General features: G+C 41.6%; 2 protein-coding genes across 4 annotated transcripts in view; both read right to left on the minus strand.

Annotated features, from left to right (window-relative positions):
• The window catches only part of HEG1 (heart development protein with EGF like domains 1), a 54,991-nt gene extending 51,615 nt beyond the window's left edge, over nt 1–3,376 (minus strand). The window contains exon 1 of the mRNA XM_053404396.1: nt 2,804–3,376. Coding sequence (XP_053260371.1) covers nt 2,804–3,083 — 280 coding nt within the window. The 5' untranslated portion in view covers nt 3,084–3,376. The remainder of the gene's footprint in view (nt 1–2,803) is intronic.
• Nucleotides 3,377–9,494: 6,118 nt separating this feature from the next.
• The window catches only part of SLC12A8 (solute carrier family 12 member 8), a 63,926-nt gene continuing 56,823 nt past the window's right edge, over nt 9,495–16,597 (minus strand). For 2 of the 3 annotated variants that reach the window (XM_053404407.1, XM_053404417.1), the window contains exons 12-14: nt 15,843–15,960; nt 13,072–13,132; nt 9,495–9,717 (exon numbers count right to left, since the gene is read on the minus strand). In XM_053404407.1, the coding sequence (XP_053260382.1) occupies nt 9,552–9,717; nt 13,072–13,132; nt 15,843–15,960 (345 nt within the window). In that variant the 3' untranslated portion in view covers nt 9,495–9,551. Of the gene's footprint in view, nt 9,718–13,071; nt 13,133–15,842; nt 15,961–16,597 lie in introns of those variants that run through there. The other variant, XR_008332332.1, reaches the window with a different exon arrangement.

The raw sequence follows: 16,597 nt of genomic DNA on the forward strand, positions 1-16,597 counted from the left end.
TTCCTCTCCCGGGCCCCTTACCACCTTAATCTCCAGAGCATAGAAAGTAAACCGAATGCCGCAGATCTGCAGCGTATCCTCACCACCCAGAGTCAAATCACAACTCTTGCCCTTGCATCTTTATGATGCCATCTGTACAGTGGCTGGCAGAGATAACTGCGGTACTATAGAAAGGAAATTGCAGCATCTCCAATAATTTACACACCCTAGAGCCAGACTTTCTGCATCACCTTAGCAGATGATGAGACGCACCAGCTGGGAAAACCTTATGTTATACAACACAACCCTATGTGTATTCACTTGGAAGGAACTCCCATCTTGTTCAACATTGCTTACTCCCTACTAATTATGGTTCGGACTGCAGCCCAAACCTTTCTAGTCCTTTTCAGATGAGATGCAGTTCTATGCATCCACAGTGGCCAAAGTTTCTAGGTATCACAGTATTCCCACACTCCAACTGATCCAGCCAGGGGATGCCTGCTCCTTTCATTCCTTCTTCAAGTGCCACTGCCTCTTTCTGGGTTTCAGAATCCCTGTATGGCTGGGAGAGGAAAGAGTTGCAAAGAGGGGACGCCTCTGCTGCATGCTTTAAGTTTCTTTTAACGTCTGCACCAGTGTTCAAATGATGGGAGAAGAGATAAGCCCTCTCCTTTATGACATCCGTGAGTCCCAGCCTCTTGTCTCCCTCCAATTTTAGCAAAGGGGACCGGCAGAAAAGGTAAAGCCACCCCCCTTATAATTCAAATCCTGAATTATATATGACTTGAGATTGCTTATCCCTTAAATACATGCTAATCATGCTTTGATAGTCACAAACTTGGGAAAGAAAAGTAGAATCTATTTCATGCCACTCTTGCAATACATACTTCTCAGAGGAGTCTAATTTGTATGACTGTGCAATCCTATAAATGAGTTCAATAGGGCTTTCTTCCAGGTAAGTGATAGGACCCTGAATCCAGACAATATGGGACCCTGAATCCAGAGATTCAAATGTACCTGGGAGTAAGGCCCCATGAACTCAATGGGGCTTACTACTGAATGAATATGTAAAAGTCTGTGTGTGTTTCTAACTATTCAGTTTTTCATTGCTCTTTTCTTGAGCCAGGCTCCTGCTTGCTCTCTTCTACAGTATTATAGAGTTATAGAAATAGCAGGAAATCAAATTAACATTTACCTGCATTTTCTACTTTTGTTTATTTTGCATTATTTGCATTCATTTTCAGTTGCTTTGTGACAATTATCATAATCAACAACAATAACATTAATTTTCATCATGATCATCTTGTGGGTTTTTTTTTTTAATCCTTCTTAAAAAGACTTTGATCAATTTAATATTAGGAAATGACAGAAAATCATGAACACAAGTACAGTGGCGTAGCGTGGGTTGTCAGCACCCGGGGCAAGGCAAGTAATTTGCGCCCCCTAACCCGTGGATTTGCGCCCCCTAACCCGTGGATTTGCCCTAACCCCAGATGTTGCGCCCGGTGCGGCCGGCCCCCCTGCACCCCCCACACTACGCCACTGCACAAGTGTCCAAACAGTTTATAACTGGCTCAATGTAATTTACAAGTAAAATATTTAACCAAACTCTGCTCCCTGCACAAGCCTCCATTCATTCAACTGGAGAAACACTGGTTGTAATGGGGGCAGGCAGAGAACCCTTGTTCAATGAGATAAGGTACATTTACAGTGCCATGCTATGCATCTTTGCTTAGATTGAAGGTCATTCCACCAAGTTCAACAGGACTTACTCCTAGATATGTATAGGATTGCATCTTAGCCAATCAAGTTACTCTGTGGGGAATTCTTCAGAACTCTGCAAACTTATTTTACCTATAGACTTCTGTACAGTGTGCTTAAAATAGCCAACTGTTTCTATATACCACTCACCTATCAAGCCCAAATATATTTTTTCTTATTCTTTTCATTGTTCCATGACTTCCAGCAGCTTGTTTTCTGGAAAGCCTGTTATTTATCTTTACTTACTGCAACAGAAGTCCTAACTAGAGGCATAATACATTACTACTAGTAGTAATAATAATATTTGTTTTGATCTTTAGATATTAATTAATTGTGAACGGGGCAGCTTCTCTCTCACAAAATAGCCTCGTTAGATCTGCAAATTAAACCCAGTCAAGTTTTGACAGGACAATCCACCATGCCGTTCATCCAGTAGCCGGTCTCCCAACGCCTTCTCCCATAGCCAAGTGTCCCAAGCCCTTCTGCCAACGATATGGGGCCACCAGCCCGACCCAAGCGAGGAGCAGAGCAGCTGTCGAACGAGCCTCCCTTACGGCACTTGCAAGTGGCGCTTAAGAAACCTTTCTCCCTTTGCTCCCCACTTGAACATCCCCCAAAGCCGGATCCCTATAAAGTCCTAAGAGTGGGAGGTTGGGGAGGGGGAGAGAAGAGATGGCGAATAACAGAAGTTATTTTTATTGTTATTGTTTCAAAAACAACAACTCGGTGCTGTCCGACAGAAGTGGCTTTCCTTTGACGCGCAACCCCTGCTGGGACATGGGTGGGAATGATCACCGGACTAGAGCTCCTTTTTTTGCTAAAGGGAAAACTGGTGGTGGCGATGCTGAGGGGGTGGCAGAGGCGCAGAAATCGGCCGGCTGGCATGTTCCTTCTAATCCGTCTGCAGGAATCCTCCCCGCACCACCACCCCCGTCCAAGGCGGGATGAAATGTGCCGGATGAAGCTAAGCCCCCCCGGAGCAGCTGCTGCTGTGGCGGTGGGCGGGCGGGCGGACACACACACATCCCCACCGAGCTTCCCTCCGCTTCTCGCTCTTACTCACCCAGGTCTCCAGCGCCGACAGATGCCACGGAAGGCTCCGGGCTCTCCTTCGCCCTGGGAAGCAGCAAGGAAGCCGCCGAAAAAGAGGACTCCTCCTGGGGAGGGGTAGATCCCCGCGGCCCCGTCGTGGCGAAACGGGAGCGATCGGTGGTGGAGGAAGAGGAGGAGGAAGGGGAGGAGGAGGACGGGGAGGCGAGGGGGAAAGATCCCACAAAGAGATGCAGCCCCACGAGCAGGAGGAGGCAGAATTGATGGATCAGAAAAGTGCACGTTGCTGGCATGATGCTCGGGGCTTCACATGCCCGGTGGTGAATAATAATAATAACAACAACAACAATAATAATAATTAATAATAATAATTGCTGTAAGCACCATGCTCAGTGGGCGGGGAGGGAAAGGGAGCCCGAGCAAAGGAAAGGAGCCGTCTCTACTCTCGGAGTTCCCCGGGTCCGTGGCGAAGCCGCTGGATCAAGGGATTTCATCGTGGAGGCGCGGCTGATCTGGGAGGGAGAAGAGAGCAGCCCCAGCCGAGTGGCTCACAGCCGCATGCGAACTGCACGAAGCCTGAAAGTAAAAGCACACAAGGGCAAGGCTCCTCCTAGAAGCTGACATCACCGGGCGATGCTGCTCCCCTCCCTCCCGCCGTCCTCCGCCCCCAGCGCGCCGCCCGCCTTCATCTCCCCCACCCTTGCAGGCGGCTCGGGTGGTTCTCTCCACAGCCATGGTCCTAGCCGTAGATTCAAAAGGACAGAGGGCATCCGTAGACCAAACTTTTTTCGGGGGGGGCGGCGGGGAGGGAGGGTTTCCGGATTATCAAAATCATTAGGGAACATCCACATCACCTAGAAAGCTGGTGTGGAGGAGCACAACAGGCCCAAGACCCTGGATATCTTTCCCCCCCCAAAGCAAAAGCCTGAAAACAGGAAATTTTAACTTAGGACAGGAAGTTTCCTGCTGAACAGAAGCCCCATCACAGAATCTGCCCAGGCAATCAGTGGGGTGTAATGCTGACCCGGGGAATTTCCCCTGACCCTTCACACACACGAGCCTTGCATGAAGAGGGGTTTCCAGTAGCAGTCAGGAAAGCTGTTTGTTGTGGGGGGGGGTGCTGGGTGTTCATTAGTTCATGCAAGACGCAGGGATTGACCAATTTGTGGCATCTAGGCAATGTGGATTGCAAAGGGCAGGGTCTGGGCAGGTAAGGACCATGATATGTAGAAAGAGGACCTGTCAGAAGTTCACATGGTGATAAGCATCTTCAGGTGCTCTCCAGCATGGCAATGAAGCTGTTTTTTTCACTGTCGAATGTAAAACCTGCATTTGATTTATTTTTATAAATCAACCATAAATGCAAGACACATGCGTAAAGACACAGACGGCACAATTCTAGATAGCCATGGAAAAGCATTTTGTCAGCTCCTTCAGCCAAGTGACTGGCTGCAGTAAAAAAAACTTCCCCAAGCAGTTCTGGCTGAGTAAGTACATCTCTGCCCCAGACAGGTGCTGTAGCTGTCTAGGATTCCATCCAAAATCTTTATAAGCTAAAAACACATTGCATTACAAATTATGGCACTACATAAATGATTAAAGTGACCTTACAACATGCGTATATATTTTTTTAAAAAAACTTCAAACTATTGATCTGCTTTTCATCAAATTTATACTCCTCATTCATTCCAGCAATAAATAAAACTTACTTCTGCTGGTAATTATTTATTGCCTGTCTTCTTTTATCCGACTTTTATTTCACAATTGTTCCATTCTGTTTTCTATCTCACATTTACAACATTGAGGGGAGGGGAGAGAGAGCAGGACTCTTGCCAGCTTGGGAGGAGAAAGGGGTGGTGGAGGTTACATTAGGGGAAGTCCTTATAGTTTAGTGGTAGAGTATCTGCTTTGCATGCAGGAGGGTCCCAGGTTCAATCCCTGCTATCTCCAGGTAGACAATCCTCATGAGCCAATGGACTGACTCTCCATGGCATTCTACTATCCTGCCCAATGCAGTGAGATTCCATTGCGAAGACACCATTACTATCATCCTCCATACCCAAGCTAAGAGATTTAGCTTGCTTATGTTTCTTTGTAGTAGTTGGTCATGCTACTAAGCAAGATGCATGGCAAAAACACAAAGTCGCTTGAAAAAAGCTTTAGGTGTTGCATCTAACTTTACAGTATTGTATTGGAAACCAATACAAGGTAAGCTGTGATATCTTTATAGCACTACTACTGTTGCTCCAGAATTACTTTACCTTGTAGAGCTCACAGCAATAAAATAATTCTTGGCACTTGTATAGTGCTTGGAGAGCTTCACAGCCGTTATCTCAGTGATCCTTACATCAACTTACGATGGCTTGGCATTAAAATCCTTTCATTGCAAATGGAAACATGAGGCTGAGAGAACACCCAGCTGCCTATGGCCCCCTAATTTATGGATTGGCAAATCCAGTTTCCCACATTTCCACATCAGTTTAGATTTATTTTTATAAAAGTTCTCATGAAGAATTATCAGTAGTTTAGGAGATATTTCTGCTAATACGGTACACACATTTTTATATGTGGTTTTGCCCAATATTGCATTTTTGCATGTTGTGCACACTTTCCCCTAGTATATGTATTTATGTACAGTGGTACCTCGGGTTAAGTACTTAATTCATTCTGGAGGTCCGTTCTTAACCTGAAACTGTTCTTAACCTGAAGCACCACTTTAGCTAATGGGGCCTCCTGCTGCCGCCGGAGCACGATTTCTGTTCTCATCCTGAAGCAAAGTTCTTAACCTGAAGCACTATTTTTGGGTTAGCAAAATGTGTAACCTGAAGCGTATGTATCCTGAGGTACCACTGTACACATTATTTGTGGTTGGAGGATTTTAAAACAAAATTTTGGAGGATAGGTATGTTCCAGTTTGCATATTGTTTTGGGAATGAGATAGGTTCCCCATTCATGAGAATTAAATCTATTTTCTCCCTCATCTTTACTCTAAATAATTCATTGCCAAGGTGGAACTGAAACAGGCTCATATTATTAACATCTGTGCTGCCCTAGATGCATGAATAATACTACAATCACTAGAAAACAATTCTAGTTTATTCCCATCTTTTATTTTGCATGGTCATCGCTGCCAGGCATCGTAGCACCACAAAGTTTCTTTTATTTAAGGTTAGCAGCCTACTTTAATACATGCCTTCTCAAAATTGGAATCATTTTCCAAGACTCGCCCCTAACCTTTTTACTTTCTGCCTGCCATGTTGTTATTTTACCCTTGCAACCTGGATTACCACCTAAAATCACCCACCTGCAACAAGAACTTGAACTCTTTCCAAGAGGACATACCAGATAATGATTGAAAGGAAGAAACTGCATGGATGAATTGGCATACAATCCATCAATTGAACTGCATGTAGAGTTTTCAGGAGATAAGTAAATAGGTATTTTTGAGGTTATTGGCACAGGAGCATATAAGACTTCAATGTGCCAAACACACAGCCAATGAAAGCAATAATTGCAGAGAAATATGTATGTATATCCTTGAAGGGAAATGAACAAGAGAGAATGAAGCAGATTTAAAGAGCAGGAATTCAAATAGCTTTTTATCATTGTAACTTCTTAAACATTTGTCATCCTATACCACTGTAGTATTCATTACTGAAAATAGCCAAGGAACTCCAAGTTTATCCTCTCAACAACTTTGTGAGGTAGGTTAGTTTGAGAAAGAGTGGCTAGTGCAAGATCACCCAGCCTTCCTTTCTGAGCAGGGATTTGAATCCAGATTTCCCAGGTCCTAATTCAAAACCTTAACCACTGGCTCCACCACACTGGTTTGGGCATTATGAAAGGCATATCACTATCTTGGAAAAGACCTTAGCTTTGGGACCAATGTAATCTGCTCTTGAATTTATGCTTACATCCCAAACACAGAGCATCACTAGAAGGAAGTGATGTCACCTGTAGCACAAATGTGCTTTGAATGGTCCACATGATTAAGAAAACAACAACACTGCTCTATATTTGATGCAATCATTTCTTGCAAGCAGGATAACACAAATATCATAAGCACAAAATTCTGCAACGTACCATTCATCTCAGCTGAATAACTGTAGCGTGAAATATGGTAGCAAAATCACCATTCCTCCCTTCTGCCATCAACATTTTGCTTCTGCATAGAACACATTCTGAAAAAGAAACAATGAACTGCCCTAAGATCTAAGGGAGGGGAAGTATATATTTCATTCATACATGTCACTTATTTGTTCTTTGCAATTTGTGGAAGATTAAGTTTAAATCAAAACACACCACTCACACACATTCGCAGTTGACAAGCATCAAACAAGTTTAATAGTTCTCCAGTGAAGACTCCAAATATGGAATAATGATAAAATTGGCAACTGAATTAATTAGACACAGTATCTTATTATCTTGCATGTGAGAGCGATTATTTAAGCAAGTGAAAAGTAAAAAGCAAGTAAAAGCAGAAGCCGAATTATTGGGCGGGGGTAGAATTACAGAAGTTTGTGTAGAATATTTTTGAATCAGCTGGCAAGACTGGCTTTTCTTCCATTAGAACCAAAGTGGGAATGCAAATAAAGTGAGCTAATAAAATGAGGTGCTATTGCTGAGTTGTAGTGTGGGGGTGGGGGGGGAAGCATAGCAAACGCTTCCAAGTTCAATCCCTGGAATATGCAAGTAGCGCTGTGAAAAGCTCCATCCCAAAATCCCATGGAGCAGCTGCCAGTCACTACAGACAATATTGTGCAAGAATTACTCAATAGTGAGATGTGGTATAAGGCAAATTCCTGTGTTTTTTCTCTATTCATTTTATTTAACATAATTTATATACCGTTTGATTGTAAACAAACCAACAAACCACCCTCCAGGTGGTTTACAACAATTTAAAACTAAACATTAAAAATTGTTGCTAAAAACAGGTATTATAAATATTCATAAGATTAAAATCAACAGCAGCTAAAAAGGTTAAAACATGTGATCATCTTTGTGTCTTGATAGGCTTGCTTAAACAAAAAATGTTTTTAGAAGTACAGTGGTACCTCGGGTTAAGTACTTAATTCGTTCTGGACGTCCATTCTTAACCTGAAACTGTTCTTAACCTGAAGCACCACTTTAGCTAATGGGGCCTCCTGCTGCCGTGCCTCCGGAGCACGATTTCTGTTCTCATCCTGAAGCAAAGTTCTTAACCCGAGGTACTATTTCTGGGTTAGCAGAGTCTGTAACCTGAAGCGTATTACGTGGCATGCCAACAATGCCAGTTCTACAGATCAAAGTGGTCAAATAGGCGTATACTGTGTGAGGCAACCCAGCTAGTGGTCATATGTTTATATACTAACACCTAGAACTTGGCCCAGTGGCAAATAGACAACCAGCGCAGATTTCTGAGGGGAGCTACATGCTTATAGGGTCATGTTCCTGTCAGCACTCATGCTGCAGCATTCTGCACTTACTGCCGCTTCCAGATCAATTCTCCCAGTTCCAGAGTCAGCAACAAGCTTAGAGCTCCTGAAAATAATCCATGGGTACCCACTGAGTCAATTAATTCAGACCTGGAAATATACTTGCTGTTTAACGTTTTATTACAACTGCTGTTAATTTTTCACATCATAAAATAAGAGGTTGGTTTGGCGGCGGGGGCATGTTTCATGTTGTCCACCCTAAGCACCATGATACTGAATTCTGGTACTGCTCCAGTCTGAGTCCATGTAACACATGATTCCTCTTGATGACCTGTCTTCCACACAACCACCAGGTATCATTAAAACAGTAGATAAAAACGGTAGATAGTCACAGTAGCTGGGGGTGGGGTAGAGACTTAAGGGTCAGAAGCACTCAGCCATGTTAAAAAAAAATTGTCAAGAGGGTTTCTAAGTCAGCCTTGTAAATGTGCATACAAAAGTACAACAACAATGTTCTAGTAGCTGGCAGAAATGGAGCTCCATCCCTCCTCTAACATCCCACTGCACTTCTATGCAGAATATGGAGATGGGGGGCTTCCTTCCTCAGGCGCCTGCTTGATCCAGAGAGAGGTTAGAGAGCACTCCTGCCAGCCTGCTCACTTGTCTGCATGCAGCTTATTGTTAATTCTGCGTTAATTTCTGTGCCCGATCACAACATGCAATCCTCATTTTAAGCTTTGATGGTTTACATTTTTAAAAAAATACTCAGTTGCTGCATGGAACGTGTCTGATATGGGGCTGTCTGTTTCACACTACATGGATAAGGGGCACTACATATAGATTTAGCATTGGTTAGCTAAAGTTTGACAAAACTGTGTGTCCAAAGCTCAGTTGTCTAGCAACTCACCTGCTGAGTCTACCTATACTGAAGACTACTGTTGCTTCCCTTTTTCATTCTTCTGGTATCCTGTACCTATGGTTTTCTGAATTACATGCTAAGATATGGACATGTTAGAATTAAGCGTGTCATATAAACAATCTACAACAAAACCAGAGAACTTTATAAAACTGTATTTTTTAAAGAAAAATTATGAATTGTGGAGTTATCGCACACTAACACCCCCAATATTTTGGAAAAGCTGCAAAACTTTTTTGGGGGGGAATAGAAGAGAACAGAACAAAGTTTGGAAGCCAAGGCTTTAAAACTCCCCCCCCGACTCCCTCCTTTAATTGGAAGTTTCAGTATTCATTAAAATCGGTTCTAAAAGGGAAAGCCTTTTAATCAAGTGGTGTGTCTGTGGCCAGTGTTTTTAATTGGCTGGCAGATTGAATGGGCATGTTGCTTTCTCATTGGAACCGATTAACAAACTCTTCTCTGGTGATAAGAGAGGAATGGTGGTAGCGGTCCCGGGAGGCAAAATCTGTATTCTCTTCTGTTAGCTGAGTGGTCTCCATGCCAACTGTTGCAAGGGACGGTGTCACAACAAATCGCTCCTCCGGGGATGGCTTTCCCCTGAAAAACAAAAGGAATGCAGAACCTTCAGATGCCCCATTGTTTCCCAATACATCTGCAGCTGCACTCTTGAACTGTGTAAACAAAAATAGAAAAAAAAGAGAAAGAGAAAAGGAATCCACTCTGCTATGCACAAAGACACGGCACTTGAAGAAAGAATGCAAACTTTTCCTTATGACTTGAGGGTTTGGCCAAAATTCATCATAGACTCTTTCCTTATGTAAGTTTTATTTTTAAATGGTCAGTGAAGGCTTTCCCCCTTAATACATACACTTGCGTCTCTTTGGTTACGGTATTTCCCAGTTGCTTCAAATGCTCCAGGCATATAAAACTGCACTAATGTTTGGTCCAATTAAATCTATACCTCATGGCTGAAGACCAGTTCATGTAAAATAATGCCTGCTCGTTTCCTTTTAGTGCTTTCCAGTTAGGATGCAACAATTCAAAGAATGAAAAGGCCCAGAAAATTCATCCTGCACTTCTGTTGTTTTTCAGTAAAATCGTAAAAGACTACTAAACACTTATTCAATGCCTTTTAAAATTATACTTTTATATTCTGAATGTGAATTTAAATGTACTAAAGACCAATCTCAACTGCATTCACATCTAATTTGCAGAAGCATCCTTCTTAAACTGTTGTAGGAAGTGCAGTAGCATTTAAACCCTTAATGTCATTAGGGCCTTTTGAATTACTAAAATGTGTAAAAATGCTTCCAACTAGGGCAGTTTTGCCATATAGAGGGAATGAGTAAATACAGCCCCTAAAAATACTTGTAACATGTTCTTACTGCAAGAGGCACACATTATGGGAGTTTCCATGCCACCAGTTGTGGCCACAGAGTGATTACACCTTGAACTCACAAAAATGCTAGCAATTTTCTCAAAGTGAAAACTAGCTGCTAAGAGACTAACATTGACAAGGGTCAGATGCACACTTTGCTTTGAGTCTAATTAACATCTAATCCCATGAAAGACATCTCTTTGCAAGTGGTAAAGAATATGGTAAAGGGGAGTTAAGTTATTCATCCTCAATGAAATTCTGGACCACATCCGATGGTACTCTTGCTACCACTTTCCAGACATTACTTCAAATTGCTATATTCTTCTAACTGCATAAGAACTGCATTTTCCTAACAGCACGTTGCAATTTGAATGCTTAGTCCCCAAACAGAAGCACTTCCTTAAGAGAAGATATCAAGATGCTTATCAACAAATGAGAAACTTTATATTTGTTGCATTATAAATTGATCATCTGGGGGGGAAACACTCTACAAAGGAAGGTTGTTCCAGATGTACAGCACAGAGCAGCATGGGATATAGGAAAGGGGCTCCTGTAACAACTGTAGAGATGTGGGAGTTGGCAGGTTCAGATATTTAGGAAGGGTGCCTAATGTTGCACCTTCTGAAATGCCCTCTTCTACAAAATTACTAAAAGTTATTAAGATTGCTGTCCTCCTTTGTATCTAGTAGAAGTACCTGCTGACAGATGAACTTATGCAAAGTAGTGAAAATGAAAAGATAAACAAGGACTCCTATAGGAAGAAATATAAGGGATGTGGAAAATGGCAAGCAAAGAAAGGTAAGATATGTGTTAATCATCTATGATGCTCTTCTGTATTTCAAGAGACATGGTTTCTGATGGATGGCAATTTCACGTTATGTTGTGGATATAGAGCAACTGCAATAATTCTTTGACAAAAACTGAAGGAAGCCGAAACTGAGTTTTTCAGGGTTAGAGAATGTAAGAACATATTTCTAGCATCCTAAACTTGTGTTCATTTGTTTTTTTAAACCCTAATTGAAGGTTTCCCTCAGTTAGTTTGATTCTTACTATTTCATTGGTTTGTAAATTTATTTAAAATTAATATTGTATTTACCAGGACAGGTGGCAATAGGTAAGAGACTTTGCTTCTTTGCTCTATATGTCATCTGGTAAGTACACAGCTAGTGTTTACAACATGTGAAGCAGCAATAGCAAATACAATAGAAGAGGAAACACTTGGAGAGTCTGGGAAAGTGTAAAGCAGCAAATGACCATAGAGAAGGACCTATAGAGCAGAGTGGCCAATATGGTACCCACATCCCCAGATGTTCTTTAACTATAGTTTCCATGATTTATGACCATTGACCATGCTATCTGGTTGGGAGTCATTCGGTACCCCTGCCAGAGAGAAGCTAACTCAAAACAGCCAGGGAAGTTCAGAATTCTGTAAATGAGTGGTTTGGTCAGGGTGATTTCTGGCAAGAGAATGACTTGGAGGGAAAGGGTTAAAAAGTTCCCCACCCACAAAAAACCCCCACTATAGCCTCTGTGGCTGCATTTTGTAGAAAAAAGTTATGTACAGTGATCACAGAACGATGCTGTATGTGATATATAATTCTACTCTTAATATGGCAAAGTTAATGGTAGTGCAAGTACTTATAAAACTAATATTATAGCTATTTACACACATATTTCCATAAAAGAGTGCATACTGCTTTAAATCCAACAAAGTGTAGCTGTTGATAACTATTATTATTATTATTATTTAGTATTATTATATTTCTATACCACCCTTTATCCAAAGATCACAGGATAATTTACAATACAAAAAACACAAAACAATCCCATAATAACAATCATAATATAATATGGATTATTGTGGAGACCTCGATGACTAGCCAGAATGTTCTCCCATATTTCGCTACTAATTTTAAGATCTTCCTCCTTCCCCCTCATTGGTTCCTTGTGGACACGATGGAGTTGCTCTTCATTCAACCAGAGAATCAGAATCAATAAAGTAATTGTACTACCTGCTGATGCATTTCAAGAATGCATCATACAATGCACTTAAGTGCACTTCAAGTGCATCTCTGTTCATTCAAGTTTGTTAATGTTTCAGTGGCTCTGGGGGATGTAACTGGACATTTTGAAAAATAGGTGGGGTATAAGCTGATACGTTATGCATCTCTGCAATCTAAAGGATAAAACGGAGGTGGTGCAGTTAACCCTACCTTAGGAAGTGTAGCAAAATTCTTGCTCCCTCAGAATCTACTAAAAGTGAGATTATAGTTGGTATGGTTCCATTTAGATTTAGCAGGTGGGTTGTAGGAGAGCCAAGATTCATTATAAGCAGGGCAGAAAGAATGACTTGGCCTCTGCTTAATTAGCTATGCTGAATGGCTTATGAGAAATATGTCTTGTGGTATTTTGTAATATATCTGAGATCTAAATAACTTAGGTTGCAAAACTATACTTAGGATTAAGTGTCACCGAACTCGATGGAACTTAATTTTTACTCATGGATAGGACTGCACTGTTAATCTCAAATTAATTAAGGATATGAAATGTCTCTTTTCCTAGTTAACACCAACCTGCAGGCATTAAGTAAAAGTTGTTTTATCCATTGGAAAAAGCTGAAGTTGGCTGCTACACCTGTAGAAAAAAAAGCAAAATAAGTTGCACTATTGATAAACTGCTGTTAATAACTTGACACACAATCTAAAACCCTGCATTGATCCTTACTAATCCAAGCTGGCCCAAAGTTTAATGGTGGGAATGTGTTTTTCATATTTCTCCTCAAATTGAGGCTTTGCGATAGTCACTGAATCAGTTAATGCAGGCTGTAAATAACACTTGAGGGCAAGACAGTTTGAGCATAGATGCCATTTAGTTTCCAGGAGAATTCAAAGTGCTGGTTTCGACCTATAAAGCCTTAAATGGCTCAGGACTGCAATACCTCAAGGACTGCTTCTCCCCATATGAATTGACATGGACCCTTCAATCTTTATCTGAGGCCCTCCTTCATGTGGCTCCTCCATGAGAGGTCTGAAGGGTGGCAACCCAAGAATGGGCCTTTTCTGCAGTGGCTCCCTGCTTGTGGAATGTTCTCCACAGGGAGTCTCACCTGGCACCTTCGTTACCTATCTTTAGCCATCAGGCAAAAACATTCCTCTTTCATGCTGCCTTCGGCTAATTAAACAAACTATGGCCGTTTAAATTGCAGGAGGGGGTATTGCTTTGGGGTTTTTTTGTGCTTTTATATTGTAAACTGCCATGTAATCCTCGGGTGAAGGACTGTCATACATACATACATGCATGCATGCATGCATAAAGCATGCTTGTGCTAAAAGGTCCAGGCCTGGAAAGTGATGGCATGTGTTTTTGGACGCAGAGTCAGGATCTTATGAATAAGGAATCCCTGAACGATGAGATCTAGTAGGACAGAGTATATAAGGTCTCCCTCTTGAGCCTTCAAGTTCACAAACCTAGCTAGACTTTGTCCAGACTCCCTGTGGTATTGACCCTGAAATGTTGCCTGACTCTGGACCACATTTTTGGCCTGAAGTGATTCCCTGTGCTTGACCCAGGTTTGTTTGGTGTTTTGGTAAGAGGTTTATATCTCCTATGGTTGAGGGCACCCACCCAGCTGGACTCTCCTTATGTTCTGACATGCAGCTCTGCGGTTCTTTTTTTTGGGGGGGGGGATTTGCTTTTTACAAAATGGAGTCATTGAGACTACGATTTGAAAGAAAAGGGGCTGTTGTGGAGGGAAAAAGGTGATCATGAAGCCTTTTCTACCCAAAAAACTCCCACAAGCTGCATTTTACCCATCAAGAAAACATGCAGGCAACCATGCAGGTAAAGTCTGCACAGTGTGAGCAATATTGGGTGGTGCTGTTTGTTTGTTTATTTAATAAAATTTATGTACTGCTTTATTGTAAAACAAACAAACAACCCTCAAATTGGTTTACAAAAAGAATTTATCAGTGAAATTAAAAGGGCAATTAAAACAGCAATTTTAAACATTCAAAAATAATTAATCAACCGTAAGTTTAAAAAACCAGAGTAAAACACATGTCAACGTTCTACAGGTTTGAGTAGGCCATCCCCGCAGTGACTTGAGGTGAAAAGATAAGAACTGCCCCTGCAGTTCACCTCAAATTGCTTCCTCTCAAATTGCTTCCTCTGTGGCTCTATTTTGTAAGAACAAAACTATCCCTAAAAAGAATCAGGGAGCTACATCTACAGCTATGTAGTCAGTGAAATTGAATTAAAGCCTGGGAACCACTACGATAGGCTGTGGTACTTGCTATTTTAGTGCCATCGAGTACTACATTCTAAATCAGACACACACAACACCCCTAAACACCTGACATGCACAGACTCTTTTAATACTCTTTTAGCTTAAAGAGTATTTCCTCAGATTACATTTCTTGAATATTTAACATGTTTTACTTCATAAATCAAAGGGGCTCCCGCTTTGTAGTTAGAAATTCTGGTATTTAATGAGATTCTTATTGAGATTCCAATCTTTGAAGCATTTTTCTCAGGAGGATTTATCTAGACGGGTGGATGGGAGGTTATGAATGGATATGACCCACTTATATTTTCATCTTAAAAACAACATTCCTGTAAGGCAATAACTCCACCTAATTTATTCCACGAAGGTGCAACAGAATAAATTAAAATACTTTGCAAAAGGTATCAACTAGTAGAGCCTGATCATTCTAAATGCAACCAAGCTATTTAAATGCCTGCAGGGCTCCCTAGATGTTGCTGCACCCAGTCTCTCTCGTCAGACCAAGCTAAATGTCAGGAATGGCAGAAGCTTGTAGTCAGCATCTGGAGATTCAGAGGTTCCTCATCCCAGATTCAAAGAATCTTATTTTATGACTTGCAACAAAACCATACATGTAATCTGCAGTCAAGCTCAGGGCCTCCGTGTCAGACAGACACTGCCAGGTTCAGAGAGGAAGAGAGCAATGGAGAAAAGTTCTCAGTGACACCTCCTCTCCTCCCATCATTACGAAATTCATCTCCACTGAGACCTTCCAATGTTCAAGTCTCAGGGTCTTTCAGAAGTAGTGCAAGAGAATGGGTTGCATTGGAAGATTAGGGTTACATCAATAAAGGGATGGAAAGTGTAACTGCATTTTTATCTGCCTAACATTTCTTCTGCTACAATTGGATTGATTATGCTCTTATCATCCTCCTCCTCCTCCTCCTCCTCCTCCACCCCAACAACTTTTGATAGTCTAAGCTACAAAAATAAGCAAGTAAATAAAAAAGTGTTAACATCAATGAGAGGATGGGACATTTTCATGCAACTAAAACATAATGAAAACTGAGTGAAAACACTTACCAGGTGGTAACCCTGGACTCACTTGGCCAATGTAGAAATATAGAATAATTGCTAATCCCAAATTAACAAGAGTGTAGATCCACTGAATAACAAACATAATTGCAAGTGATCCTATTGCCTGTTGGAAAATGGAAAATGTAGGATTACTCTGGGGTACAGTAACTAGCGCTGCCATTTCCCCCCAGAATGTTTACTTTATTTTAAAATCAAACATTGCTAGGCAATCTGAAGGAGAGCAAATTGCTTAGAATAATTCTTCCAAGTCTCACCCTACTTTTTACAACTTTTCAGGACCTGCCACAAAACCCATTCTGGTACTTAGCAGAGGTGGGGGATAACCTCTAATTTAGTCTTCAGTGGCATGGGAAACAAGACGCATTTTGAGAATGAAGCAAATTACATGACCCACATTCTCCAAATGCCAGTCTGAGTGTGTGATTAGTCTAAATTAGAATTTTCAAAGAGCACATGGTGATCCAAATGGGAAAAGCAGCTGAAAATTTAGCTCCATTTAGTTTGAGTGACAGGCAGGAGAACACAAGAGTTCTACTAAATCAGACCAAGCGTCCATGTAGCCCAGCATCGTGTTTCCAATCATGTGACCTGCCAGATGCTTCTGGAAAGCCCAGAAGTAGGGCATCTCATATGCATACTGCTTCTGAATCTGGTAATTCCATGTAACCATCAAGGCTAATAGTTGCTGATACACCACATCTGTATACTCACCTTTTAAAGTCCCCTAAATCACTGTTCAC

This window comes from Podarcis raffonei, chromosome 1 (assembly GCF_027172205.1).
Source record: "Podarcis raffonei isolate rPodRaf1 chromosome 1, rPodRaf1.pri, whole genome shotgun sequence".
In the NCBI taxonomy this organism is placed as follows: domain Eukaryota; kingdom Metazoa; phylum Chordata; class Lepidosauria; order Squamata; family Lacertidae; genus Podarcis; species Podarcis raffonei.